Source organism: Canariomyces notabilis (assembly GCF_033297395.1).
Source record: "Canariomyces notabilis strain CBS 508.74 unplaced genomic scaffold N656scaffold_27, whole genome shotgun sequence".
Classification (NCBI taxonomy): Eukaryota; Fungi; Ascomycota; class Sordariomycetes; order Sordariales; family Chaetomiaceae; genus Canariomyces; species Canariomyces notabilis.
Window position 1 is genome coordinate 185,006 of NW_027041849.1, and position 24,155 is coordinate 209,160.

A 24,155-nucleotide genomic window follows, 5' to 3' on the forward strand; every position below is an offset into this window, starting at 1 on the left:
CCCCCCCTCCCACCATGGCCGATGCTACCGCAGAGATGCGAGATTAGGCGGTATAGTACAGTACAGTACAGTTTACAGTACCCCGTACGGTAGGTACTTCGTACTAGTACATCCCATGATTCCGCTAACAGCCTAACTCATGTGTGGTTGCCTTCGAGCCTCCAACTGCCTCTTCTGGCTGGTTCGTTGCTTCTCCAAGGCACCCTAGGTGGTTACCGTACCCGGGCTCCGACGATTCGTCTCACCATCGCTTCCATTTCTACGTCACGTCCAATATTAGTTGCCTGCTTGCAGGCCGATCGGGCAGAATTCTTCGTACCAGCCACTGCCAGGTTTATCACCTGACCCTCCCAGGCATGTACTCTACATTCTTATTGAGACCCATTTGCTGGAGCGTGTCCATTGACCGGAGTAACAGCATCGTGGCCAGCAGTCGAACTCCTTCTGCCAAAAGTGTCAGGTGTCAAAAGCGGTGCCAGCGCGATTCCCGGTGCGGGCGAGCGAGTCGTGGCATCGATTACTGCTCCCAAGCAGCCGTCTTCAGCCTCGAACGTCCCGCGGCGAGCCTCCCACTGCTCCTTCCTTTCTTTCAGCGACTCTCTCGCCCTAGACCAGAATGCTTCCTCTTGTGGGTTCAGCTTTGTGCCCTCAAAGTAGATGCCCAACATTTCCAACCCGAGACCCGGAAATTTCCGCTCTGCCTCCTGAAGCAAGGCCATGGTCTTGTTCTCCTGCATTTTCAGCTGACCACTTTCCCTGAGCGGGATGCCGTGCGCACTTGGGGTGCGTGGCATGCCCGCTACTGTAATATTCTGGACCATGCCAACGGCGCCTACCGCAAACAGATACCATGTATCCCGCTGCAGGCCGCTCACCGCTATCAGGAGAGCTACCCACAAAGTTGCGAGAATGGGCATCGCCATCTTTGTTACCGGTGACTGGACCCTGTCAGGGCGGACGACAGCCAGGTCTTCGAGGCGAAACCCCCCAGGTTGGGAGTCGTCAAGGCGAACCCCACCAGGTTTGGAGGAGGGCGGCGAGGGCCTGCTCATGACGCCGAAGCTGTGAGGATGGCCGTTTCCCCTCGTGAGGATATAGCCCATGCCGGGCTTGTTCTTCCTTGCATCATACTTTTCCATCTTCCACTGTGGTAACGACCCGGTGACTGTGGCCAGGACGCTGCCAGCGCACGTGATAAAGAAGATAATCCAGTTGCCGTGCATCCACCAGGGGATGGCGGCGAGAACGAGCTGCACGGGGAGACACACTACAAACAGCCACGACAGCCAGTCCATTGTGGGCTGTCCAGCGTTAGGCTCAAACCAGAAGATCCGCACTGTGTTTTTCTTCTCGGACACAGAACTGATTTCTAGGTCGCGCACCAGTCTCCAGAGGACCCATGACTCGTTCCTCTTGCGAGTCCCGGAATTGAGATTGACCACGAACAGCTCGTCCTCTGGCCTGGGCATCAGCGTCCCATCGCCAAAGACTGACATCACAGCATTGAATGTGTAGGCGACCCAGCCGAAGCTAAATGCGACTGGGGTGATCCAGAGTCGCGTTCCGGACTGCTGAGCAATGGCCTTTTGGACGACATCACCGCCGATGATAAGGAGTACGGATAGGATCTCGGCGGGATTCGACATTTGGCCCCGGAGAAGGTCGATGGCCGGACGAGGAGTCGGAGGAGGGGGACAAGCCTCACCCTCTTGATGCACATGAACATCCGAAACCCCTCGTAACTGGTGCAACAGCTCGGGCAAGGCTGCGGGTGACGAGGTCACTAGGATTGCGAAGGCTCCGAAAAGGACCAGATTGGTGACCACGCCTAAGGCCATATTTCGCTATGTGGATCGGGCGGCTTAGCATGAAATGGTATTGTATTCATGGAGAGTTTGGTTTGCGCTGACGACTACATGGTTGGCAGAAACGCCCGTCTCGGATGGAAACATGCCTTATCTAGGCTGCCTCTCGGTCCCCTGATTCCCCATTTCTCCAGCTCCGTACTCGCCGCTTACCGCGATAACCGCCAGCTCACGTCCCCGGTCGATCGTAACACCCAATTCGGGAACACTAGCGATGATATCTAGATCGTATTGGCCACCAGCTGCTTTTGCTGCGGGGTTTGCATCCGCAAGCTTTTTCCTCTGCAGTTCTACTCACCAGCCGTCCAATGATCAACGTGGGCTTACAACAGGAGAAAAGCCTCATGTTTGTCTCACCCGGTGCCTCCATATTCGGGTACCTGGAGCGCCCGACAGGCGGCCGGGGGAAGAAGCGCGGAAGAGCCCGAGCCTGTTCATAGGCTGATTCGCTGGGTACGTTATTGCGCATGCCATACCTCCATAAGCCGCCTTCCATACAGTCTACTTTTGTCTGCGGTGGCGCATGTGTCAACCTCGCCTCTTTCCGCGCCACGCTGTCAAATTCAAATTCAAAATATTTGCCCAAAGTTTTCCCAACCCTCCGTCGCGGGCATGCATCGCGGTTCTTGTTCTTGTCCTCAAATCTGGAAATCTGAATGTTGGCCACCTTGTCCCAGCTTGATATTTACTCCGTTAGCGGGGGAGAAGGCGATAGTAGCGATGTCTCCGACATCGAGGACTATAGCCCCACGCATATATGCCGCACCGGCTGTCCCATCATCAAGGTCGATAGCGGCAAGCTGGGGAAACTGGCAGAAAGCGGCAGATCCATATGCGTTGCATTCAACAGCAAAAGCACAGCCGAACCCCTACAGGTCATCGAGCTAGATCTAGCCTACACTAGCCAGGGGACACCGCATCCCGCCGCGCAGTACGTCGCCATCAGCCATGTCCGGGCCGAAGGTATGGGCAACTCTCGGGGGGCCGAGCTACCGCAGTGCCGGATACGTCAGATTCAGGGGTTTGTCGACGCCCTGACTGGCAGTCCGGCTGGGCGCACCTTCTTCTGGATTGACTCATTGTGCCTGCCGTCGGCGGATCGCCACACGAAAAAGCTCGCGGCACGCCATATCTGCCGTGTCTTTGTTTCCGCTCATAGCGTTCTGGCACTGGTGCCATCCCTCATGTCGTTCAAGTCTAGCGGCGCGCCAGCGGACCGCACCCTGGCCATCATCGCGGCGTCACCCTGGCCCAAGAGACTGTGGACATTCCAAGAAGGGGCGGTAGCAAACAATTTTTTCTTTCAGTTCCAAGACAGAGCTGTGGCGCTTAAACATCTTCTCTCCGCCAGTGAGCAAACGGCGATGCCAGGGCTCCCAGGTGACAACGACACTCTGGAGAGTTTATTGGACAAAATCCTCCAGTTTAGCGAGGATATCAAAGTCGACGGCTTCCCCGGTTGCCTGAGATACGGCAAAGAAGAGAACCTGTCGCTGTCAAGGCGCCGAGCCAAGGTGAAGTTGAGGGGCTACTTGAGGCTCTGTTTTCTGATGCTACCCTTGTTTGAATACTTTGCCACGGAGCGCGAACGGATTGTGGTTCCGAAAGTCAAGTATGCTTTGGATACCGTATATGGCACACTTGGTAGAACGGCTACTGGGAGGGAACAGAGGATAGACAGGCTAAAGAGTGTCTTAGGACTGCTGGAAGGGACAGTCGTGTAGAGAAGTTAGAGCTAGAATTGCACACGTCATGGTTTAACTTGAATGCATGCGGCGCGACATTTGCAGCCTCTTTTGCATATCATTGTTCATGATATCAATACTTCTCACAAGGGCTTCGACTGGTAGGTAGGGAGTCAGCTAGGTTGATATGGAGAATTTCCGGCGCTGATGAAGTGTGACAGAACTACAGGAGGCACTTGAACAAGCAACACGCACAATCGAGCACGGGAATATGCTGCCAACGAATGCTCAGGAACACTCTCTATCGCGCGACAGCTCTATATCAGCCAACGATGATTCTCTTACAAATCCTCTCGTTTCAGCCGTTGTACAGTACAGCCGTGACATTCAACCAGCAACACATACCCTAATACCAACCTGACCCCTCAGTGAAACCCCCAGAGACCATCAATACCAAACTCTACGCCACTAGGATAGCCACTTAGGCAGTAATACCCCCACTCGCGGCAATATACTGCCCTGTAACCCACCTGGCACCCTCGGAAACCACCAACAGCACAGCATCAGCCACGTCTTCCACATTCCCTGCCACCGCTCCCGAACGGCTCCCACTGGCTAATTTCCGAAACACATCGTCCCTGAGCTCACCTGCTGGGAACCAGGTAGCGGCGTCGGTCTTGGTAGGGCCTGGAGCGACAGTGTTGACGGTGATGCCCCTGGATGCGCCCAGTTCAGCTGCCAATGCAGCGGTCAGGTACTCTTGTGCTGCCTTGCTCGCGCCGTACACGCCCGTGCCCAGCATGTTGTGCATCCTCGAGACGACGCTGCCGATGTTGACGATGCGTCCGCCGCGGGGCATGTACGGGACTGCCGCCTGAACGGTGTACAGCGTGGTGAAGGTGTTGACGGCGAAGGCTTGCTGGATTTCGGCGGGCGTCAGGTCGGTGATGAGCTTTCCCTGTCCGGCACCGCAGCCGGCGTTGTTGACTTTTGGCATCTTGTTAGTTCGCTAACTTCGCTTGGTTCGAGGTTTGAAAGAGAAGCGAATTGCTCAAGGCGAACCTAAAATGTCAATTTTATCTGTCTTGAACCCTTCTAGAGTCTCCTGGACCAGTTTCGCTGCGCCTTCAGGAGTTGACACATCGGCCTGGACAACAACGACTTTGGCGCCAAGGGCTTCGATGCTCGCTGCTACCTTGGCAGCTCGCGTTGCAGATGAGCCTGAGACGTAGTTGATGGCAACATTGGCACCATTGCGGGCTAGGGCGATGGCGATGGCAGCGCCAATGCCATTTTCGCGGCCGGAGCCGGTGACAATGGCGGTTTTGCCGGTCAGGGAGATGGTATCCGGCGCCATTGACTGAGTATCTCTTGCTGAAATTGCTGATTCTGAAGCAGTTGCTACTCTGTTAGTGACCGTGATACTGGGATGCTGATTGTCTTAGGAGCGAGCCCAGAAAGCTGGTGAATCGAAGTGGGAAACGCTCTCGCACAATCGCACTTGGTATGATCAGTGGCTATGGTGATCTCGAGACGACATGAGTGATATTCAGCAGTTAAATAGGCAAACCATTTCCTTGCTGTGAAATCAATCGGACGAGTTTTGGTTACTTTGCCGAGCATACTCTCCTCTCAATCTCGGATTTGTCAGGTGCTTCCCGAGACAACCTGGAATCTGGAAGGCAACGCTTAACGGCGGATTCATACGGCTTTACCGTGTACAGTGGCATCCACTGGCAAAGATCTGACGTCGTTTTCCACATCTGGAAACTGAGGGCGTGATCTTAGTAAGGGAGATTGAAGGCTCACTCAGCGCGAAGGGCTTGTGACAAGACCCATTTACCACTGTGTAGGTGAATTCAGGGAGCTGCGCTCGAAGAAGCCTTCCATCCGTGTTTGCTGCTCCATCCACCACTCATCAGGGACAACCGGTGCTCTCACAATCCGATGAGGAACTCACGACGGGACCCAGGCAGGTGGTTGCCGCCTGCCCAAACATGGATGGATCTTGCTTGGACAACTCCGTTTGCGTGCCCACATCCGTTAGGGAGACTCGGGAGGGTAGGAGAGAGATCACTCCTACCGGCCAGATTCTTGCTTGCGATAACAGCAAATATCTTCTCACACAGCAGGCACGCAGTACAGTCGAGTGACGTTGAACAACCATCACGTGTTAGGAGTGGGGCATTACGTAAGCAGTTTCCCCTAACCCTGCAAGCTGCCCTCAGGCCTCAGCGCATCAGCGGAGCTGCGGCTGCTGCTGCCGCCGCTGGATGCATTGGCAGGTCCATCCGTGCCTCTGCTGGCGTCGTCATTCGGCTTGCAACACCTCGGCTTCAATTGTACGCGCTTCCAACGTCGCGCATGACTCTCCCGTTATAGGCACCTTATTTTTGCCCTCGCCCTGCGCCAGCCAATCGAGAACTTTGCCGACGACGCTGCTGAGAGTGAGAGATCCAAAATGTCGACGCCCGCGCCGCCTGAGGACCAGGCCCGTCTCCTCGAGGATGCCCTCATCGCCGTGCGCCAGCAGACGGTCTTGATGCGCAAGTGTCTTGACACCCCCGGCAAACTGATGGATGCTCTCAAATGCTGGTGTGTTCAATCCCCTGCGCTGCTCTGCTTTTTGCCTTGCCTGGCCTGGCCTCTGCGATGATGTCGAAGCTGCGCTGGTGCTGCAGCGCCTGGGATACAATACAGTAGCTGACTGGGTTGTCGCGCAGTTCGACACTCGTCTCTGAACTGCGGACCAGTAGCTTGGGCCCGAAGCAATACTACGAGCTGTACATGGCCGTTTTCGATGCGCTCCGTTACCTCTCCGTCCACCTCCGCGAGAACCACCCCGTCAATCACCTTGCCGACCTCTACGAGCTTGTGCAGTATGCTGGAAACATCATTCCACGTCTCTACCTCATGATTACGGTTGGCACCGCTTACATGTCCATCGAGGGCGCTCCGGTAAAAGAGCTTATGAAAGACATGATGGACATGAGCCGTGGCGTGCAGCACCCGATTCGCGGTCTCTTCTTGCGTTACTACCTCTCGGGTCAGGCCAGGGATTACCTCCCGACGGGTGATTCTGATGGCCCAGAAGGTAACCTTCAGGACTCGATCAACTTCATCCTCACCAACTTCGTCGAGATGAACAAGCTTTGGGTCCGTTTACAACACCAGGGGCACTCAAGGGAGCGTGAGCAGCGGACACAGGAGAGGAAGGAGCTCCAGTTGCTGGTGGGGAGCAACATTGTCCGACTTAGCCAGCTGGTAGACTTGCCGGCGTACAAGAATGGCATCCTCGGGCCACTATTGGAGCAGGTTGTCCAGTGCCGAGATGTCCTTGCTCAAGAGTATCTCCTCGAAGTCATCACCCAGGTATTCCCTGACGAATTCCATCTCCACACTCTCGACATGTTCCTCGGCGCCGTGTCAAGATTAAATCCTCATGTCAACGTCAAAGCCATCGTCATTGGGCTCATGGATCGCCTCTCCGATTATGCAGAGCGCGAATCGCAGAACGAGTCAGAGGAGGATAGGGGAAAGATAGAAGAAGAGGCTTTGGCGCAGCTTCTTGGACAGACGAGGTTAGGAGGGCCTTCAAGTAGCGCTCAGAATGACAGCGTCCCTGGAAGTGCCATCGAGTCACCCCACAACGGTGACCGCCCTAGCACCAATGCTGCGTCGACAACGGACGACCTACACGCGGACCAGGAAGCGGCGCCATCAATAGCAGAGACCGAAGCGACTGCTGTTAACGGAGAGGAAACGGAGCCGCCCAAGAAGCGCAGAGGAATTCCCGAGAACGTGCGGCTGTATGAGATTTTTTTCGGTCAGGTGAAGAACTTGGTGCAAGCCCAGCATCTTCCAATCCAAGACACAATTGCCCTGTGTGTCTCACTAACCAACCTTGCGCTAAATATCTACCCGGAGAGGCTGGATTACGTGGATCAGATTCTGGATTACGCCAACGCCAAGGTCAAGGAACATGCCAACAGCGCTGACTTGCACTCACCACCGGCGCAGCAGAGCCTCTTGGCTCTTCTCCAAAGCCCACTTAGGAGATATGCGTCTGTGTTTACAGCACTATCACTCCCCACATACGTGCCCCTTTTCCAGTCTCAAACATACCCGACGCGGAGAGCCGTGGCTGGGGAAGTTGCCAAGACTCTTCTGAAGAACCAAACACTCATTTCAACGCCTTTCAACCTTGAGAATGTCTTGGAAATTCTGAAGGTCCTCATCAAGGAAGGGTCACAGGCGCCGGCTGGTTACCCTGGCGTTGTACAACCGCGGAGTCGCACTCTTGAGACTGATGAGACGATGGAGGAGCAGGGCTGGCTGGCTCGCCTTGTCCACCTAATCCATTCAGACGACAATGACACCCAGTTCCGGCTGCTGCAAATGACTAGGAAGGCATACGCTGAGGGCAACGAGCGGATCCGGACTACTACACCACCCCTCGTCACCGCGGGCCTCAAACTTGCTCGCCGCTACAAGGCCCGTGAGCACTACGACGACAACTGGTCATCGCAATCCTCCGCTTTGCTCAAATCCCTGCATTCTGCCATTTCAACACTGTATTCCAGAGTCAATGGATCGGGCGCCGCCGAGCTTTCCCTTCGACTGTTCTGCTCCTGTGGGCAGGTTGCGGACATGACAGGGTTTGAGGAGGTTGCGTACGAGTTCTTTGCCCAGGCGTTCACAGTCTATGAGGAGGCAATCAGCGACTCAAAAGCCCAATTTCAAGCCGTTTGCGTCATCGCCAGCGCCCTGCACCGGACACGGAACTTTGGCAAGGAGAACTACGACACCCTTATCACAAAGTGCGCTCAGCATGCTAGCAAACTGCTTCGCAAGCCCGACCAGTGCAGAGCTGTCTATCTGGCCAGCCATCTGTGGTGGGCGACACCGATTGCCGCCAATGGGGAGGACGAGAATACTGAGGTGAGCCCCCGCCCCTTGTTCGGCTTCATACTTGCAAACGATAGTACTGACCACATCAAACCCCAGCTCTACCGCGACGGCAAGCGAGTCCTGGAGTGTTTACAACGTGCTCTTCGCGTAGCGGACTCATGCATGGAGACGGCCACGTCGATTGAGCTGTTTGTCGAGATCCTCGACCGATATGTCTACTATTTTGATCAGAAGAACGAGTCGGTGGGTTGAACCCCTACTCCCGTACTGTTCGCTCACAATGTGTGCTAATTTGCCCCTCCTCCCCACTCCTTAGGTCACAACCAAGTACCTCAACGGCCTCATTGAGCTCATCCATTCCAACCTGGCGGGCAATCAGCAGGATTCGGCCTCTGTCGAGGCCAGCAGGAAGCATTTCATGCAGACCCTGGAGATGATCCAGAGCAAGGAGTATGAGGGCGTCGTGTTGACTCCAAAGTAATGAGGGAGGCATACTGCACATGATACCCAGAATTTGTGAAGGGACGCGAGTTTGGTGGGCTGGCAGTATGTGCTATGGAGAGAAGTTTTGAGGTTGGGACGGAATGAATGGTGAGCTCGTACTAGTAGCCTTGAGGTCAACGGGATAGGAGACACAGAGTGAGCCATGGATTAATGAACGGGGCAATGGAGACACAAGGGCAGTTCGTCATGAGGCGGACCAAACGAGCACAAACCACAAACCACTGGTGGGACGATACGTCCTGTACATTTAGTGTATAGAAATATTCTGTTCCCACCTCCGGCAGCCCTTTTCATTTGGCGCTATGGAGTACCAGTAATGTATCAATATGATAACGCAGTCTCACATTGAACTCATTGAGCATCAGTCTTTAGGACACACAGAATTGTTTTGACATATGCATCGAGGATCGCTCCACAACGGAAGACCGCATTCTTGTTATCAGCCTACACGCTGCTAGCTATCCAGCCACGAACAATATATTGAGTATAGAAACAAAGTCATGCAAATAAACCGCCTCGAAGCCACAGATGGATTGCGCTCCGCAAGTGGCGTGGTAGATGGATAGATAAACAGTCGTATGTACAACGTGGGGATAACGTCAGAGGCCCTCCCCGCATACAGTAGGTATCCAAGACGAGAAAGGAAAATACAGTGTGCAGTGTCAAATGTTGGTGTTCAAAAAAGCAAGACTTGAAACCGTGGAACCCAGTACGCCGATGCAATGCAAGATCGAGAAAACATAAAAAAATGGAGGAGGTGAGCCAACCAATATGAACATCAAAACCAGTAGTGGCCGCAGTCAAGAGTAGGCGGAGGAGGTTTGGTGCATGCCGTTTTAGATCGAGACGGCGAGAGAGCGGTGGTGCGATGGTGCGGTGGTGTACTCTCTTGAAATATGTAAACAGGCAAGCGAAAAAGGCTTGCCATCATCACTTGGCCAGGTTGGCAGCAGCCTGCCTCAGGATGCCCGCAACCTTGTTGACCGTCTCCTGGGCGAGCGTCCAGTTGCCCGACAGGGCCGCGTCCCGGATCGAAGGGAAGTAGTAGGCCCCGTCGGACTCGGTGTCAGGCCACAGCGGCGGGCCAAAGACGACATGCTTGAATTGCTTCCGGTTCGGTATCTGCACCCTTTCTGTTAGCATGCGTCGTGACATAGCGTCGCGAAATAAAAATTGCTGGCGTTTTTACTCACCCCGGCCGCATCCAGCAGGTCACTGTCAAACTTCGCCATGCGCGAGTTGTACTCGCATCTGCTCCGGCCCAGGCCTGTCGGCTCCCACCCGCTGGCCGCCACGATGGTATTTTCCCAGTTGACCTCCCATTTGGTGAACTCGCGTACAGACTTGGCAACCTCATTGGAGGCGTCGCGGAGTGGAGCTACCGACAATCGATCAGCCCCGCCTTGCTTCGTGGCCCACGAGTCGAGCTCCTCAACCCAGCGGTTCAAATTGTCCGCGTAAGCTGGCATATCGAAGGGCATGATGGGACGGTCCGAGAGTTCAAGAACAAGGAGGCCGACGACTTGTCCCAGGAGTGTGTGGTAGACAAAGCCCGGGTCACCGTCCTTTTCCATCCACTCGAAATTGTCGTAATTAGAATGACGAGGGAAACGACCGCCATCAAAGTAGAGATCCAAAGACGAGGTCCCGGCAATATCCTGGAACGGGATACAAGCCGTGTCGTTGAGGGGACCGTCGATATCGCCATGCCGTCGGTCCCAGAGATCCCGCAGCGTGGCATTGAAATAGGGATCGGATACCCTGTTCAGTATTTGTAGGAGCAGGTTGCGAAACACGGGCGAGCCAGCGGCTCGCAAGGTGGAGCCAGAAACGGCCCCGCCGAGGTTGATGTAGGCAAGAGCTTCACTGCGCAGTGCGTCTTCGTTCTGCTCAACGTACTCGGTCGATCCTATCAGATTATACTGCTCGCCGTCCCAGGACATGAATTCGATGGTGCGCAGAGGTTGCCAGGCGCCACGGGCATAAAGGTCACCTAGAATCCGAGCAACTTCGAGCATGATTGCTGTTCCAGAGTGGGGGTCTGCCGCTCCGAATGCCCAAGAATCACGGGCGTTGCCAATGATGATTTTCTTCTCCTGCTGCTCTTGACCAGGAATCCTGCCATACACGTTCCAGATAGGCTGTCTCTCTTCCTCGTCTTGGTCGTTTTTTAAGCGAACGATGGGTGACGAGCCGTTTCCGGTCCAATACTCGTCAACGTCAGGAACCCGTCCGGACCACTGGGGAACATGGTGGCCGAACCCCTTGAGGTGCTGCAGCAAAACCTGGGCATCACGCGACGCCAATGGCAGGCTTGGAATCTTGACCAGCCCTTTGGTTTGTTCAACTTTCATCCTCGGCAAGTTGTCCCTGCTGGCCCACGTGGGCGTCAAGACGTCTCCCAAAATCCAGCTGCGTAAGCTCACACCGCCGCGATGAACGCCATCCGCAGGCATGAAGTGGCCATCAGGCGCTGTCTTGCCGTTGACAAACCCGTCGTCAGCTGGGTCACTGTAGATAATGCAACCCGCGAAGCCTGCCAATTCGGCAGCCTTGACCTTCAAGCCTGGATCGCTGAGCGGTCCATAGTACTTAACGAGTGCGATTGCGCCATTTGTGTCGATGCCGCTGTCCTTGAGCGCCTGGAAGTCTTCCCTCGACCCATAGTTCGCGTAGATCAGTGGCCCCTTCACATCCCCAGATTTTGAGTGGCCGTGAAACGAGTACGTCTGCCGGCCGGCAGTCTCGCCGCCCGTCTCCTCCTCTTCTAATTTTGCGGACCAGATCGGCTTCCCGTCCTGCCCCAGAATCTCCACCGCCCTTCCTCCGGCCTTTGGATAGTTGAGGTAGACATGGTACACGTCCCGCGTGACGCTTTCCAGCCCGTACGTCTTGAAGAGCATCTCCGTGTCCTCCATTAAGGCATAATCACCTTCGGTCCCCGCAAGATGCGCGTAGCTTGTAAAGTGCTGTAGTTGATCCCTTATTCTCCGCGGGTCCACGTGCATCTGAAGGTGGCTGCGCAGCTTTTCGGGATCAACCGGATTGCCCATCCGCCTCGCCATGTTGGTGAACATGTCGCTAGCAAACAGAAGGTAAAGGAAGCCGAAGACGAGGAGCATGGCAAAGATGCGAGCTATCAGAAGAAGGAGCGCTGCGCTGCCAAATTTAGGCAGGGCAAGGAGGCCAGGGCCAATCTGTCCTCCAGAGTCTGCGCTATTGCCGCCATCGTCTGCGTCTTGTGTCGTCCCGGAGCTGCCGCCATCGCTTCGTAAACGTGGTAACCTCCACCTCCACGTCCATCGCCACTGCGGTAAAGAGAGGGAAAGCCCAATGCGTTTCCCCCATGAAGATCGATTCCGCGACACCTCGGAGTCATCAATCTCCAGCTCTTGCATCTCCCGTCGCACATATTCCGTCTCGGCATCTGAGTCTGAGTCGTCGGAGGCGAACAGATCACTTTCGTCGTCGGTTTCCACCGTCGGGGGCCGGTAGCCTCGCGGTCGACGACCCGTCGGGGCCTGTTGGGTCGGTGTTGGTGATTCGAATGCATGCCTCGAGCTCAAGAGCCCTTGGCCCTCTGCGCCCAAATCTCGGGGGTCGTCGATTGGTGAGCGTTCGCTTCGCCAACTGCCGCTGCTCCCGGCGACAGCTTCTTCATATGTTGGTATGGGAGGCACCGGCTCGTACCGCTGGCCTGTTTCTGGCGCCATGGTTTCTTGCTGCTGTCAGGATGGGTGTGCGCCTGAGCGTCTGGGCTGACGAGGACATTCGAGGTCGATGATGATTCAGGCAAAGACCTAGCTACTGGAGGGTTCAAAAAGGGGATGGGGCGAAATGGACTTTGGGCCAAATAGGAAGAGTTCAAATGAGCGTAGAGAAGAACGAGCTTTTTAGCGACAATCGAAGAAAAAATACAACGCACATCAGGCCATCTGTTCTGTGAACCGGCATTGATGGAGATGGCGGTGATATCCGTAGATGTTTGTGCTGTGGCCGTAACAATAGGAAGTTGAAATGAGCTCCTGAAGCGCTGACTGTCTTATCTGGAGACAGTCGCGGTTTGTCGCAGCTGTCCCTTGGCGACCACACAGCCACTGGGGTTACCTAATGCAGATGTCAAATAACGGATTTCACATTGCACGCGTAACATTCAGGGTTGACTATGGCTTAACTATTAATATGTGTAATGTATTTACATAACTTAATGCTTACATATCATTAACCTACCGCAGACTTCGGTCCAACCTGCGCACACCTCCGTAATCATCCCCTGGTGCAAACAGGCCTTGTACACTAACCAGTGTATTGTATACAAAAGGTTCAACGTGAGCTGCTAGAGAACAAGCCTGAACGGCTGGCAAGGTTTCATGGCTTTGTTCCGTTTGTCGATGACTTCAACATGGTCGCCATTTAAGACATGTGTTCGATCTTTGCAAGGAGCCGGCGCAACTCGTCGTCAATAACCTCCGTAATCCTTTCTCACTATGTATGTACCTTAATCAGGTTAAACATCCGGCCAAAAAGCCCTCTCAGCAACCAACAGCGTCCGCCACCGGCCCTCAACCCTCGCCAAGATCCCCTGCTTCACCTGTTCCCTCTCATCTTCCTTTTCATAACCCTTTAGCACTTTCGCCACGGCAGAATCAATCAAAGTCTGCAAGCGCTCTACAAATTTCGCGAATTCGGGACTGCTCCAGTTGGGAATGAACTCCTTGCGCAGCGCCCCGCCGTCGGCGTCATTCCCACCAGATGCAGACGATGCCTCGCGCGCCTTGCGCTTGGCCCACGACCACGCCTCCAGATAGCACCGCTCCGTGCCCCAGAACGTGATGGCTCCCTCAAGCCAGGGAAGGATGGGCGGCGGGTTGGCGGCAAGGGCCGTGATGGAAGCCGCGGTCGGGTTGGGCCCCGAGTCCGGATCCGGGGGCGAGGTCGAGGGGACGGCGCTGATGGATGCAAAAACGGACTGCATCATCCCCAGACCGGGAAGCTCATTCGGATTCCTACCACCCCGGCCATTGCCGTCGTCGTCCGGAACCCCTGACGCGCCGGCGGCGGTGCTAGAAATCAGCGGGATGCCAATCTCAATCCCCAGACCGTACCGGTCTGCCACGTCGATGAAGAAGCGCTCCTCCTTACGGATGGAGACGAGCGACTCGATGAGCCAGTCTGCCAGCTGCGTCTCGAATGCCTCCTCTGATCGAGCCGCTTCCCGCGGCAAGTCGATGGAGGCGAGCAGCTGGCCTACCGCGCGAATGTACGAGTGGATGTAGAGCCTGTCATTGGCAAGCCAGCGGCTGAGGACATCCTTGGGCAGGCGGCCCTCGGCGCCGGCGAGCAGGAAGGGGTGCTGCGTCGCCGATTTGAAGAGGGCTTGTTCGCTGGCCAGAAGGTGCGAAGTCAAGGACCATGCTGGGCTGCTGCGCGGGGTAGCCATGACGTAATTGCTCGCTGCTCAAGTAGGGGGTCGATGAAGGGCTTCTTCGACAGCTATCAGAGACTTCTCGTGGTCGTGTGTGCAGAGTGAAAGAATGGCCTGGTAAGTTGATATGGATCTGGACTTTTTAGGGTTCAGGGTCTCGCTCTCTGGGCCAGGTAGCTACCTGGTAACTGGGTGACTGCAATTGATGAAGCTTGCTTGCACAGCGGGGCCCACCAATCAGGGCAATGTCTAACCGGATGAGCCAAAGGAATGGTACCGGTAGCGGTCCTTCGCACCTCCAGTATTCTGTCGGCCCCCTACGACAACATGAGCCAGATACTCAGCAAGAACGCGAACACCCTGCCCAAGACGCTCGACTTGGCATAAATTCTCTCCAGCCTCAGTGACTTCAGGTGCCAGTCACCCCCATTCCCGTCCCTCTTCCAAATCTCATGATAATACCCGCCCCCCCTCATCTCCGCCAGTCCGGCCGTGCCGCGTATGACGATCTGATCTTCCATGCCCCAGACAGCGCTCATCTCGTCCGGACTATCGCGGGGCTCAATCTCTCCGGATCCTCCGACCATGTGGAGCGTGCGGGCCTTGTCAAACAGGACGGCCATGAAAGCCGTAAACGCCTTGGGCGTGGAGAAGTCTAGCGGCGTTTTGCCAATGGTTATGACAGATCCGTCCGGGTTTAGGAAGCGGAACTCTGCATCGGGAAGCGCGAGCTGCTCGAGCGCGTCCCACTGTTTGGTGTCTAGAAAACGGCAGTACTGCGCTTTCTTCCTGCGGATGATCTCCGCGGCTTCCGGATTGGCGGCCATGGTGTTGCCGTCAGTTACTGCACTCAGTCTGTATTGCGGCGGTATGACCGTGTGAGCCGGCGTACTGTCACCGTATGCGGTTGCGGGCCCGGTTACTTACTCCAGATCTTTAATAGACACGGCGGTGACTAGAGATGGCGCTCTAACCGTGGGCACGTTTGGAGGGTTGTCAAGATGAAGTTTTGTGCTCGCTATGAGCCCAGCTCTTCGTCAGACCCCTCATCATTGGTTCATCATGCAGTCGATGCGACGATGGCAGGGGTTTTGGAGGATTACTGATCAGCATCGAGTAAGCAGTTCTAGGTAAGACTGTGAGTGGCAGTCCGGGTCTCGGACTTCTCAAAGCGAATCTAGGAGACAGGCGGGCGGAAGTAGTGGTGAAGAGGTAACGGCGGGACATGATATCCTCTATGCTCCAGATATACGCAATCCCGGCTTTCGGGAGCTTTATTCACGATTCGACCGTGAACTGAAACGTCGTGGCGCCCGAAGTCCGGTCGAAGGCATAGGTGGCCTCACTCCAGTAGCGGTTGACACGGTCGAGACTTGAGATCTCAGCATCCCGCTCGGCATCCGGCTCGGCCGGAGGCTCATCCTTACCATGCGTAAAGAGAACCAAGACGCACCTTATGGTCCTCTATGCCGGCGGTCGGGGTACCATGCTGAGGGCCGTGGACGGTGATGGGGGCCCGCTCTCCGAGGGCTTAGTAAGTTAGTACTGTCTGGAGCCGGGAGCATTTTCGAAATTTGGAATCGGGAGGGTGCCGTCGCAATCGACCCATGGGACGTGACGATTATGGGGCCGCCGGTACATATCTCGTCAACTAGGACCTGTAATTCTGTCTTCGCCACGCGCACAACAAGCGCCGGGACACCGCCGATCTCCACCTTGTTTTCATCTAAACGATCCGAGAAGTTGGAGCCTGATATCGAGACGAGGCTGCCGGGTCGACCGGCCGCCGGCTCGATTCTGGAAATAGAGATTGGACCGGCCATAGTAGTATGTTCGTAGGCAGATCTGATTGACGTCGTGGTCGCTGAGTAGGTACCTGAAGGTTGCTGGGCTTTGAAAGTCGGTGACGGTGGAAGAAGCGCGTTGCCATTGGGTAACTGGGTCTGGGAGAAATTGAGAATTATACCACAAGCAAGCAGACGCGCAGTTTAGCCCACAGCAGGTACATATGATGCAGCTCTTTCCTTCCCTCTTCATCACCGGCTGCAGTAGCAAGGGCAATGGCCCATGGGTTACAACTTGCAACACCATTGCCTCATCTACAAATCAAGCGCGGGTCACCCACAACACATGACCAGCTAATACGCAACGGGTGCTCATACTAATACAACATTTAGTAATTCGTATCACGGAATGATCGAAATGGGCGGGGAAGGAGGGTCACCGCGCGGGCGGCGGTTGGCAGTGGGGGACTGGGATGGCCTCGCAGCCATCTCTGGGGTATGTCAAGTAACATCATCCATCGTCACAATTTTCGTTACCTTTCCCTCAGACAACAAATTGCATCCTCTTGCATCCCGGACCGGGCTCAAGCCGCCGTTCCGCGAGGTCTTTCTGTTACCTGGCACACTAGGTACTGTAATGATTTGGGACGAACCGCTCGCTTGATGAGCCGCTTATCTCTGGAGGGGTTGACTGAAGGAAGTGGCGATGGCAAGATCCCTTCCTGTAAGTGGAAACTTCCCGGTACGGGTACAGGAACAAGCTTGCTATCAAGCGTCAACTCCTCCCGGAACCCACCTTGCAACGGGTAAGCACCTTATTTCAAAAGCAGCTGCCTGCAAGTTCTGGCGTTCAGAATAATGGATCGTTCTTATCTGCCAATCCTTCCATCCATGGTCCATTCGGCCAGAACCTGAACGAAAACCTGGAAGGCAATGCTGACTTAACTAAATAGATTTGCGAGGCTCAAGGATACTTCAAGCAAGTGTCATACCATACGACAAGATATCCTCCCGAACTGAGCTCGGCCATTTCAAAATACAACGCGACGCTGGTAGAAGACGACCCCTCCGATATCAACTAGCCCCCAGGTATATATAATGCTTCTCGACACGAACCTCCACCTGATGAAAGCGAGCAGCGAGCGGTTGAAACAATCCCCAAGAGCTTCCCAAACAGACATCGGCACCAACTGAGAACCACGCCTCCTAATCCGTCCGTACCTTTGCCATATACTCCGACACCAAATCCCTATAGTCTTCAGGACCATAAGGCTCCGTCATCTCCGCAAACCAGCCCTTCTTGCGGTGCACCTTCAGACCCAGATCGCCCACCAGCAGATCGATGTAGGGCACCGCATCAAAGATGAAGTCGGGGAACTGGGACCCGTGGCCGGCCGGGTACCGCCACTTGCCGAAGCGGGCGTGCACCAGCGTCTCGTAACGGAGCTCGTCCAGGGACTTGGCGACCTCGGTCTCCTTCACTTCAAATTCATATTGCTGATTCAGAGGCGGCAGGACGCGGGCTGGCAGGTCGTCGTTGAAATAGGCGTTGATCCAGAGCGACTGGGCGTGGGCTATCATGTGAGTGCTGAAATTGAGCAGCACACCGGCAAAGGCTATGTCCCGCGTCTGGAGGAAGCGGGCCGAGGGCGGGACCATGAATCGGTAGAGTGTCCACGGGGTGAGCGGAGTGGAAGGATTGATATTCTCGGGTGTGGATAGGCCCTGGGTGGATAGGAGGGGCTTCATGTTCTTGTTCTGGACCGGCTGGTTCTTAAGACGCGGGAAGCGCGTGAGGATCTCCTGGTCGGCCTTTTCCACCGCCTCAGATGTAAACAGTGTGCTTTGCCCGAGCGTGTGGGGCAGGCCGAGTTCCCTGTCGATGCCCTCCGGCAGGAACTTGACGGGTGGTACGTGCTTCCACCCGGTAACACAACAGAGTGCGTCCGTGTCAAGCTGTGTACCACCGGATAAGTGCACTGTCCGGCTTGACAAGCCCGTGATGTCTGCAATGTGAACCTTGACGACGCCGCTGCGTACCAGTTCGAAGATGTCGGTAGGGTAGTTGAGAATCGAGAAGGAAGAGGCCACGAACATTGGCTTGCTCCACGGTTTGAGTTTCTTTGTCTCCGGGTGGGAGTCGTACTTGTTGAGTGTGTGAACATCATTGCCCAAGATCGACCAGAAAACGTTGGTGATGGCACGGCCAACGGCGGATCCGTGATAGAACCTCCGTATTCCGGTGTAGCCATCAGCTTCGCCCCAAATACAGGGGCTAAACCATGTGAGCATGCGGGTATCTGTACCACACGCAATGTGTCAGCGAAATAGCAAGCCCTACGCGTAGTCCAGGCTGGGGGAGACTCACGGGCAAGCTTCTCGAGCCACTTCTTCAACGGCGTGACGTAAGGGGGGGCCAGCCATGACGGACCATGACCGCTCTCTGTATCACGTAAGTGTAAGCCTGGTCCAGACCACAACTGATAGACTGGTCCGTCGTACCTCGAATGACCCAGTTGACCTGGATACCTTTAGAGGCATACGCATACACGATATCCCAAGCCGATTTTGTGCCGCCAAATACAGTCACTGATCTGGCCGTGTTAAGCGTCTCTTGATGCTTAATGAAATCCTTGCTGTGGAATAAGGGCACCCCGAAGCTCTCCTGGCCATCGATATGTGGCAGGAAGGGTTCCGAAGTGAGCCCGGTAGCCATGATCAGCTTTCGAGCATAGATCTGATGGTGCGCATCTGTGTCGACATTCTTCACCGTCAGAACCCAGCCTCCTTCCGCGCCATCCTGGTGCTCAGCAGTAAGAACGGCTGACCGAAAGCGAATCTTGTCGAAAATGTTGAATCTTTGAGCGTACTTGGTTAAGTAATTGTGAACAACCTCGCCGCTAATGTGCTCACTGGGTTTGACTCCGAAGGTCTCGTCCATGGGAAAATCGGGGTACTCGTAGGTTCCCAGCATGTTGTTAGTTTTAAGGCCCGGATAGAGACGTTCCTTGGCCCAAACACCTCCAAGAGTATAACCAGAATCGAGAATGGCCAAACTCCTGTGAGGTTCTAGTTGGTGGAATGCCTTGGCCGAAGCGAGGCCAAAGACGCCTGAAAGAAGTAGCAATGTCAGCCATGCGTCCTCAGAGCCGGTGAGGAAAGTAAATTACCTGCCTGCACCGATGACTACAAGATCTAAAGTTTCCATTGTGGGAAGAGGGTGACGCTGTTCGCGTTCCTGTCCTTTCCCGTTGTTTAAGACCCGTAATCGAGTAGGATCGCGGGTGTCGATAAGTATCACGGAGCCCAGAGGTTGAAAAAGACGGGGACAGTGGGAGTTTCAAAGGGGCAGTGAGCCGTATTCATCAAGGAACATCGCCCGCTTTGCATATCGGAGTCCGGGTACGTGGGATATCTCCACTGCACACGATCTGCTGCCAAAATTTGAACGAATTTGAAAAGGAGACTGTGTTCGTGGTCTTGGCTTTGACCCCTGTCATGCAATGTGACGGTGACATTGGCTCCTTGGCTCCTTCCCTCGAAGAGCGGGTGGAGCAAAGGAAGATGCCTCATGCATATTGCACAGTCCAGACTCCAGAGTCGGTTGTCAAGATCACTGTTGGTTCGGTAAGATACCCCTGACATCTGCGAGTTTTGACTTCGTGCAATCCCATGATGACCCGATTCGGTTGCAGGAATGTAAAGCTTCGAAACGGGTTCACCGACTTGGGATTGCTACTGGCCAGGTAGACGTTCGGGGAGGAATCCCGGAATAAGCGTGCCCGCTCGGCCCGGTCTTGCCTATTCTGAACGACGTAGACCAGTTTCTTCCTGGTGTTACGCAGAAACTGTAATCCTGCTCCTTGATGGGATTCTCTTATTGCGAGGCCCAATCATAGCCCAGATCCTGCCATCTTGGGTCATTTCAACAGGTGCGCGTTGCGTACGATAGCCGGAATCGGCACCAAAAAGAGCTAATAACAACTCCAGATAGGTGCTCCCTGAAAGCTTCGAACCCATGCTCGACACGCCGAGGGAGCTTGGTACTGGAAGTTTCCGGTACAAGTACCTACTACATAGGACGCACCCGAGCCCTTGGACCACCGAGACAACGACAAAGCCTTGTGTCTCCCTTTTATACACTTGACCATATAAGGAGGGGAACACAACGAATCAACGTGGATTATGCAGCTCACGCGGAGAGACCGGACGAGAGGGGGAACCCCCGCCGTCGGCGGGACAAACCTTGCACGGTTCCGGATCCCAAAGGAATGGTTGGCACTCGGCGGCTCGTCGCCAGCCTCCATGGATGCCTTCGACAGTTCGGCTTTATCATGCTGTAGGATCACACTAACAAGGCTTGACCACTGAGTTGTCCCTGCATCGTTTGACGGATGCATTAGAGGACGTTCAGTGAAGGTGTCGGTCAAGCAACGCCTGGTCCAAAGCATTCCCATAGTTGAGCAACGCTTACGACTGATCTGTGAGTTGTTTCTACAACACGCGAGGTAAGATTATCAACGATAATGGTGGAGTTTTTGAGAGGAAGTTGAGCATCCAATTTTGGGTCATGCCCACAGGTGTGATAATAAGTCGTTCTCAGAAATTGATAGTGTATGCTGTGTACCCGGAACCATGTGCTTGTGTTACCGTGCCTGCAACCCGGGCATCATGATTTCCGACGGCCCGGCCATCCTCCCATCTTGCACATTTCAAGTCCCGGCAGCAGCCGAAAGTTTTCTAAACTCATGCTTCAAGCGTGGGGAAACGAACCCAGGATGGGTAGGAACCGTAGGGTGATATTATCCCTAATTCCCATGTCAGGCTTGCCTTGCCTCACTCGACTTCACTTGGGTCTCTCGGATAAGAAAGCAGCTGGGTGGCCAGATCTCATTCAAATAGATTGTTGAGCCTGATTCTTGATCCAGGCTGGTACTATGGTAGGATATTTCGTACTCTCCTGTCATCGATGTAAGGTGATAACTCACGGTGACCTGATGATGCAGTGCCTGGGTGAAGTGCAGAAATCTGCAGCTCATACCCACGGGCACCTAAGTTGGGCTGAGTTTCTAAAAGCAGGTGGCAGATACACCATTTTGTCGCATCTTTCACCTAAGTGGAAGGAAGGTATGGGGGAGCTTGAGCGTGGGTTAGGTTGTGTAAGGTCGATCCTGTTGTTTCTGAATGCCTCTGTTGGCACCTTCCTGTAACCTTATCTTGCCTTGCAGGACCCGATCTCTCAATTTCACCAGCTAACAGGGAATATGATGCTAACTCTCGCATCCAAACCCCTTTTCCTCTACCAAAGTGTTGATTTTCGTATGCGCAGAGCAAATAACGGGAACGCGCAGTCAGCTGTAGGATCCCGCGACCAAACTCCGTTTCCCCATTTCTCTTGGCTGGTTTGCTGCTGATGTCCGCCAATGAATCTGCAGTACGAGGCCAGAAACACCAACCATGAATCGAAGACACGCTTGGGAAATGCGGCCTGCCATCCTCGAGTCCGCGGTGCATGTTTGCACCACTCGCAAACCCACGAATAGAGACTATATCCCGGCGTCACACGCGGGTCGGAACATTTCCCCAGTTGCACACCCTTTACATCGAGGTTGATGGGTAACTTATCCTAATGATACCCCGTGCTGTAGTCCTGGGTTTGCTTATGCCTACAGACTGTAGTCTTCCTCCTTATTAACCTCACTCTCCAACCATATTCGTGACTCCCGATCATTTCGCCATGTCGAATCGCGACTGTCCTTCTCTGACGGGAGCAGTTCTTCAGCTGTCATCTAAGCTCCCTTGTTCTTTTCTTCGATCTCTCGAAGACAGTCCTCCCACAAGCCTTTAGAGTTCAAGTGGCTGCATTTGCCAAGGTGGCCAATATTGGTTCCTAACGTTTTTGGCGTAACCACGACATCAAAGCCTTTATCGCCATTATTCTCGATTCAGTCGACATTTCGGGTCAAGGCGGGCCCTCAGCCCAGGTTCTCCCTCTCTGTCATGGACGCCTTTGCGCAGGAGGCGTTCGCCCTGTTGGGGTTAGGTCTCCTGGTAATCTGTCTAAGAATGTTTGCCAGGATATCTTTAGGTGGCTTCAAGGGCCTCCAGCCAGACGACTATCTTATGGTGCTAGCAGCGGCAGGTCTCCATGTACCATCAGGCCCAAGGGTCACTAACGGCGTCAGGCAGATAGTCTACTCGGTAGAGACGTACTTGGCGTACTCGGTTGGGGCATTCTGGAAAGGCCTTGCCAATAATGCCATGACGGATGAGCAACGGCGTCTCCTCGATCCAAACAGCGAGGAGTTCAGACTGCGGTAAGATATTCTTTCCGAGACAACGGCATATTGCCTCAGGCTGATAGCTGAGTTAAGGGTCAACGGCTCCAAAACGCAAGTCGCTGGCTGGTCCACTTACACCTTTTTGCTGTGGATCATGAAGGCTGCCATGTGCACCTTCTACCTTCGCCTGACGGTATGACCTTTCAAGATTGGGTAAGGGCAGGCTTGGCATTGCTGACATTCCGAATATAGGATGGCCTTGGGTTTCGAAAGCGGATTTACACCGGATTCGTTCTCATTTTCACAACATGGATAGCTGTCCTCTTTTCAATTCTGCTCAGTTGTCGCCCGCTCAGCAAAAACTGGCAAATATACCCTGATCCGGGCAGTGCGTAAATCCCCCACGCTAGGTACCTGAGATCAGATTCGTCCGTGGCTAACTCTAGCGCAGACTCCTGTCAGCCAGCCATATCAAAGGTCGACATACTTGTCACAGTAGTCTTGAATGTTTTGACCGATCTCTACCTCATGACCATCCCCATCCCGATGCTGTGGCATTCTTCGCTGAGGCCCCTTAAGAAGGCTGGTCTCATCTTTCTGTTCTCCGGTGGGGCGTTCGTGACGGTCGCAGGCATCCTGCGCTGCGTTCTGATCATCACGGTTAGTACCTCCAAGGCAGCTTGGTTAGCAAGAATAGCTCTGACACAATGGAAAATCCAACAGGACCCGGTCAACGGCGCTCAGCAGGCGGGTTCGTGGGCCGTGCGAGAGACATTTGTGGCGGTGGTGACGTCCAACTTGCCAATGATCACGCCGCTCATCACCCGCTTGTTCCGCCCCATCATCGGGAGCCTCCGGTCACTGTCGTCATCACAGAACAGAACGGCCGGCCACTCGCGGAGCATGGAGGGCAAGCCGAGAGGCTTCAAGCTTGAAGAGAAGAACCCGCGCCGCGGCATGGGCCCGCGAAGCGTCCATCCCATTCCTAACTTCACGGCCAATGACAGCGAGGAGCATATCTACACCCAAAACGACAACGATGACTTGCAGACGCGGCAGGTAGACACCCCCTCGCCCGTGCAGCTCACTGATCTAGAGGCGGCGCGTGTCACTTCTTCTATGAACGGTGTCATTGTCAAGCAAACATCAGTGGAGGTAGTAGAGACACGCAAGAGCCTTGCCGGCCTAGCGCCGGACGGGCGCGATCTCAGCGACTATTACTTTCTCACACATACGAGGAGAGACGGGGACATGCCGGCAGCAACTCCAGCAAGAAGAGTTGAGAGGAAGCCGAAGAGGTCTAGTGTGAGTTTTGGACTGTTTGCTAGATCATGACTGCAATCTTGTGGACTAAAAGGAGATGGGGATGTGGTGGGATTAATGATTGCAATGGGTATGGATATGGCTCCTCAAGGAGGACTGGGAATCATCAGGATTCAAGTATTGTGAGGTTTAATGTCCATCGAGATCTGTAGCTAGGAGCCCAGAGCCGGCCTCAGGGCATGCAGGTCTGAAAGGGAACAAATTGTGTGTTGATGAACCTGGTACTCCGTACTGTATCCGTAACTCTGCACTGCTGCAGTCTGCATTGCTGCACCCAATGCGGCCTGGTTCAAATTCCGCGGCATTGACACAGTGTCCGATTTCCGGCATGGAGTTTAGGTACAGCTTGAGTACCTATTTCTAGCGTGAATTTTCCC

At 54.6% G+C, this 24,155-nt stretch overlaps 11 protein-coding genes across 11 annotated transcripts; 4 read left to right on the plus strand and 7 right to left on the minus strand.

The window, feature by feature from the left end:
* Positions 1-2,127, minus strand: N656DRAFT_783393 (uncharacterized protein). The gene has a single exon (XM_064815950.1). It carries the CDS (start codon positions 1,836-1,838, stop codon positions 372-374), a length of 1,467 nt encoding a protein of 488 aa, XP_064666667.1. The 5' UTR covers positions 1,839-2,127; the 3' UTR covers positions 1-371.
* Positions 1,959-2,415, plus strand: N656DRAFT_356465 (uncharacterized protein). The gene has a single exon (XM_064809359.1). It carries the CDS (start codon positions 2,080-2,082, stop codon positions 2,308-2,310), a length of 231 nt encoding a protein of 76 aa, XP_064666668.1. The 5' UTR covers positions 1,959-2,079; the 3' UTR covers positions 2,311-2,415.
* Position 2,416: 1 nt separating this feature from the next.
* On the plus strand, positions 2,417-3,840 carry N656DRAFT_356370 (uncharacterized protein). The gene is made up of 2 exons (XM_064809357.1): positions 2,417-3,711; positions 3,772-3,840. Exon 1 carries the CDS (start codon positions 2,522-2,524, stop codon positions 3,587-3,589), a length of 1,068 nt encoding a protein of 355 aa, XP_064666669.1. The 5' UTR covers positions 2,417-2,521; the 3' UTR covers positions 3,590-3,711; positions 3,772-3,840.
* A 7-nt stretch (positions 3,841-3,847) lies between these two features.
* N656DRAFT_783396 (NAD(P)-binding protein) lies at positions 3,848-4,724 on the minus strand. Its single transcript, XM_064815951.1, has one exon. The coding sequence runs from the start codon at positions 4,545-4,547 to the stop codon at positions 4,032-4,034; it is 516 nt and encodes a 171-aa protein (XP_064666670.1). The 5' UTR covers positions 4,548-4,724; the 3' UTR covers positions 3,848-4,031.
* A 1,098-nt stretch (positions 4,725-5,822) lies between these two features.
* On the plus strand, positions 5,823-9,310 carry N656DRAFT_783397 (vacuolar protein sorting-associated protein 35). Its single transcript, XM_064815952.1, has 4 exons — positions 5,823-6,145; positions 6,274-8,491; positions 8,558-8,704; positions 8,778-9,310. Exons 1-4 carry the CDS (start codon positions 6,012-6,014, stop codon positions 8,940-8,942), a joined length of 2,664 nt encoding a protein of 887 aa, XP_064666671.1. The 5' UTR covers positions 5,823-6,011; the 3' UTR covers positions 8,943-9,310.
* Positions 9,311-9,895: 585 nt separating this feature from the next.
* Positions 9,896-12,678, minus strand: N656DRAFT_801222 (Zn-dependent exopeptidase; the record flags this gene model as incomplete). The annotated part of the gene is made up of 2 exons (XM_064818093.1): positions 9,896-10,087; positions 10,159-12,678. The coding sequence occupies 2 exons, from the start codon at positions 12,676-12,678 to the stop codon at positions 9,896-9,898; spliced, it is 2,712 nt and encodes a 903-aa protein (XP_064666672.1).
* Positions 12,679-13,472: 794 nt separating this feature from the next.
* Positions 13,473-14,405, minus strand: N656DRAFT_771270 (heme oxygenase-like protein; the record flags this gene model as incomplete). Its single annotated transcript, XM_064813844.1, has 1 exon — positions 13,473-14,405. The coding sequence occupies one exon, from the start codon at positions 14,403-14,405 to the stop codon at positions 13,473-13,475; it is 933 nt and encodes a 310-aa protein (XP_064666673.1).
* A 302-nt stretch (positions 14,406-14,707) lies between these two features.
* N656DRAFT_771271 (uncharacterized protein) lies at positions 14,708-15,217 on the minus strand (the record flags this gene model as incomplete). The annotated part of the gene is made up of 1 exon (XM_064813845.1): positions 14,708-15,217. The coding sequence occupies one exon, from the start codon at positions 15,215-15,217 to the stop codon at positions 14,708-14,710; it is 510 nt and encodes a 169-aa protein (XP_064666674.1).
* A 403-nt stretch (positions 15,218-15,620) lies between these two features.
* N656DRAFT_356578 (uncharacterized protein) lies at positions 15,621-16,356 on the minus strand. The gene has a single exon (XM_064809360.1). It carries the CDS (start codon positions 16,211-16,213, stop codon positions 15,845-15,847), a length of 369 nt encoding a protein of 122 aa, XP_064666675.1. The 5' UTR covers positions 16,214-16,356; the 3' UTR covers positions 15,621-15,844.
* Positions 16,357-17,127: 771 nt separating this feature from the next.
* Positions 17,128-19,382, minus strand: N656DRAFT_839333 (FAD/NAD(P)-binding domain-containing protein; the record flags this gene model as incomplete). The annotated part of the gene is made up of 4 exons (XM_064818897.1): positions 17,128-18,474; positions 18,543-18,617; positions 18,677-19,285; positions 19,349-19,382. The coding sequence occupies 4 exons, from the start codon at positions 19,380-19,382 to the stop codon at positions 17,381-17,383; spliced, it is 1,812 nt and encodes a 603-aa protein (XP_064666676.1). The 3' UTR covers positions 17,128-17,380.
* A 2,792-nt stretch (positions 19,383-22,174) lies between these two features.
* N656DRAFT_716724 (uncharacterized protein) lies at positions 22,175-23,790 on the plus strand (the record flags this gene model as incomplete). The annotated part of the gene is made up of 6 exons (XM_064812153.1): positions 22,175-22,316; positions 22,368-22,491; positions 22,549-22,648; positions 22,708-22,843; positions 22,907-23,115; positions 23,179-23,790. 6 exons carry the CDS (start codon positions 22,175-22,177, stop codon positions 23,788-23,790), a joined length of 1,323 nt encoding a protein of 440 aa, XP_064666677.1.
* Between the last annotated feature and the right edge of the window lie 365 nt (positions 23,791-24,155).

What these genes read in the sequence shown, in the direction of transcription:
- N656DRAFT_783393 (XM_064815950.1), bottom strand. Translation starts at nt 1,838, where the DNA reads ATGGCCTTAGGCGTGGTCACCAATCTGGTCCTTTTCGGAGCCTTCGCA.
- N656DRAFT_356465 (XM_064809359.1), top strand. Translation starts at nt 2,080, where the DNA reads ATGATATCTAGATCGTATTGGCCACCAGCTGCTTTTGCTGCGGGGTTT.
- N656DRAFT_356370 (XM_064809357.1), top strand. Translation starts at nt 2,522, where the DNA reads ATGTTGGCCACCTTGTCCCAGCTTGATATTTACTCCGTTAGCGGGGGA.
- N656DRAFT_783396 (XM_064815951.1), bottom strand. Translation starts at nt 4,547, where the DNA reads ATGCCAAAAGTCAACAACGCCGGCTGCGGTGCCGGACAGGGAAAGCTC.
- N656DRAFT_783397 (XM_064815952.1), top strand. Translation starts at nt 6,012, where the DNA reads ATGTCGACGCCCGCGCCGCCTGAGGACCAGGCCCGTCTCCTCGAGGAT. An exon ending in ATGGATGCTCTCAAATGCTG is followed by an intron (nt 6,146 to 6,273) that starts GTGTGTTCAATC and finishes GTTGTCGCGCAG; the next exon opens with TTCGACACTCGTCTCTGAAC. An exon ending in TTGATCAGAAGAACGAGTCG is followed by an intron (nt 8,705 to 8,777) that starts GTGGGTTGAACC and finishes CCCACTCCTTAG; the next exon opens with GTCACAACCAAGTACCTCAA.
- N656DRAFT_356578 (XM_064809360.1), bottom strand. Translation starts at nt 16,213, where the DNA reads ATGGCCGGTCCAATCTCTATTTCCAGAATCGAGCCGGCGGCCGGTCGA.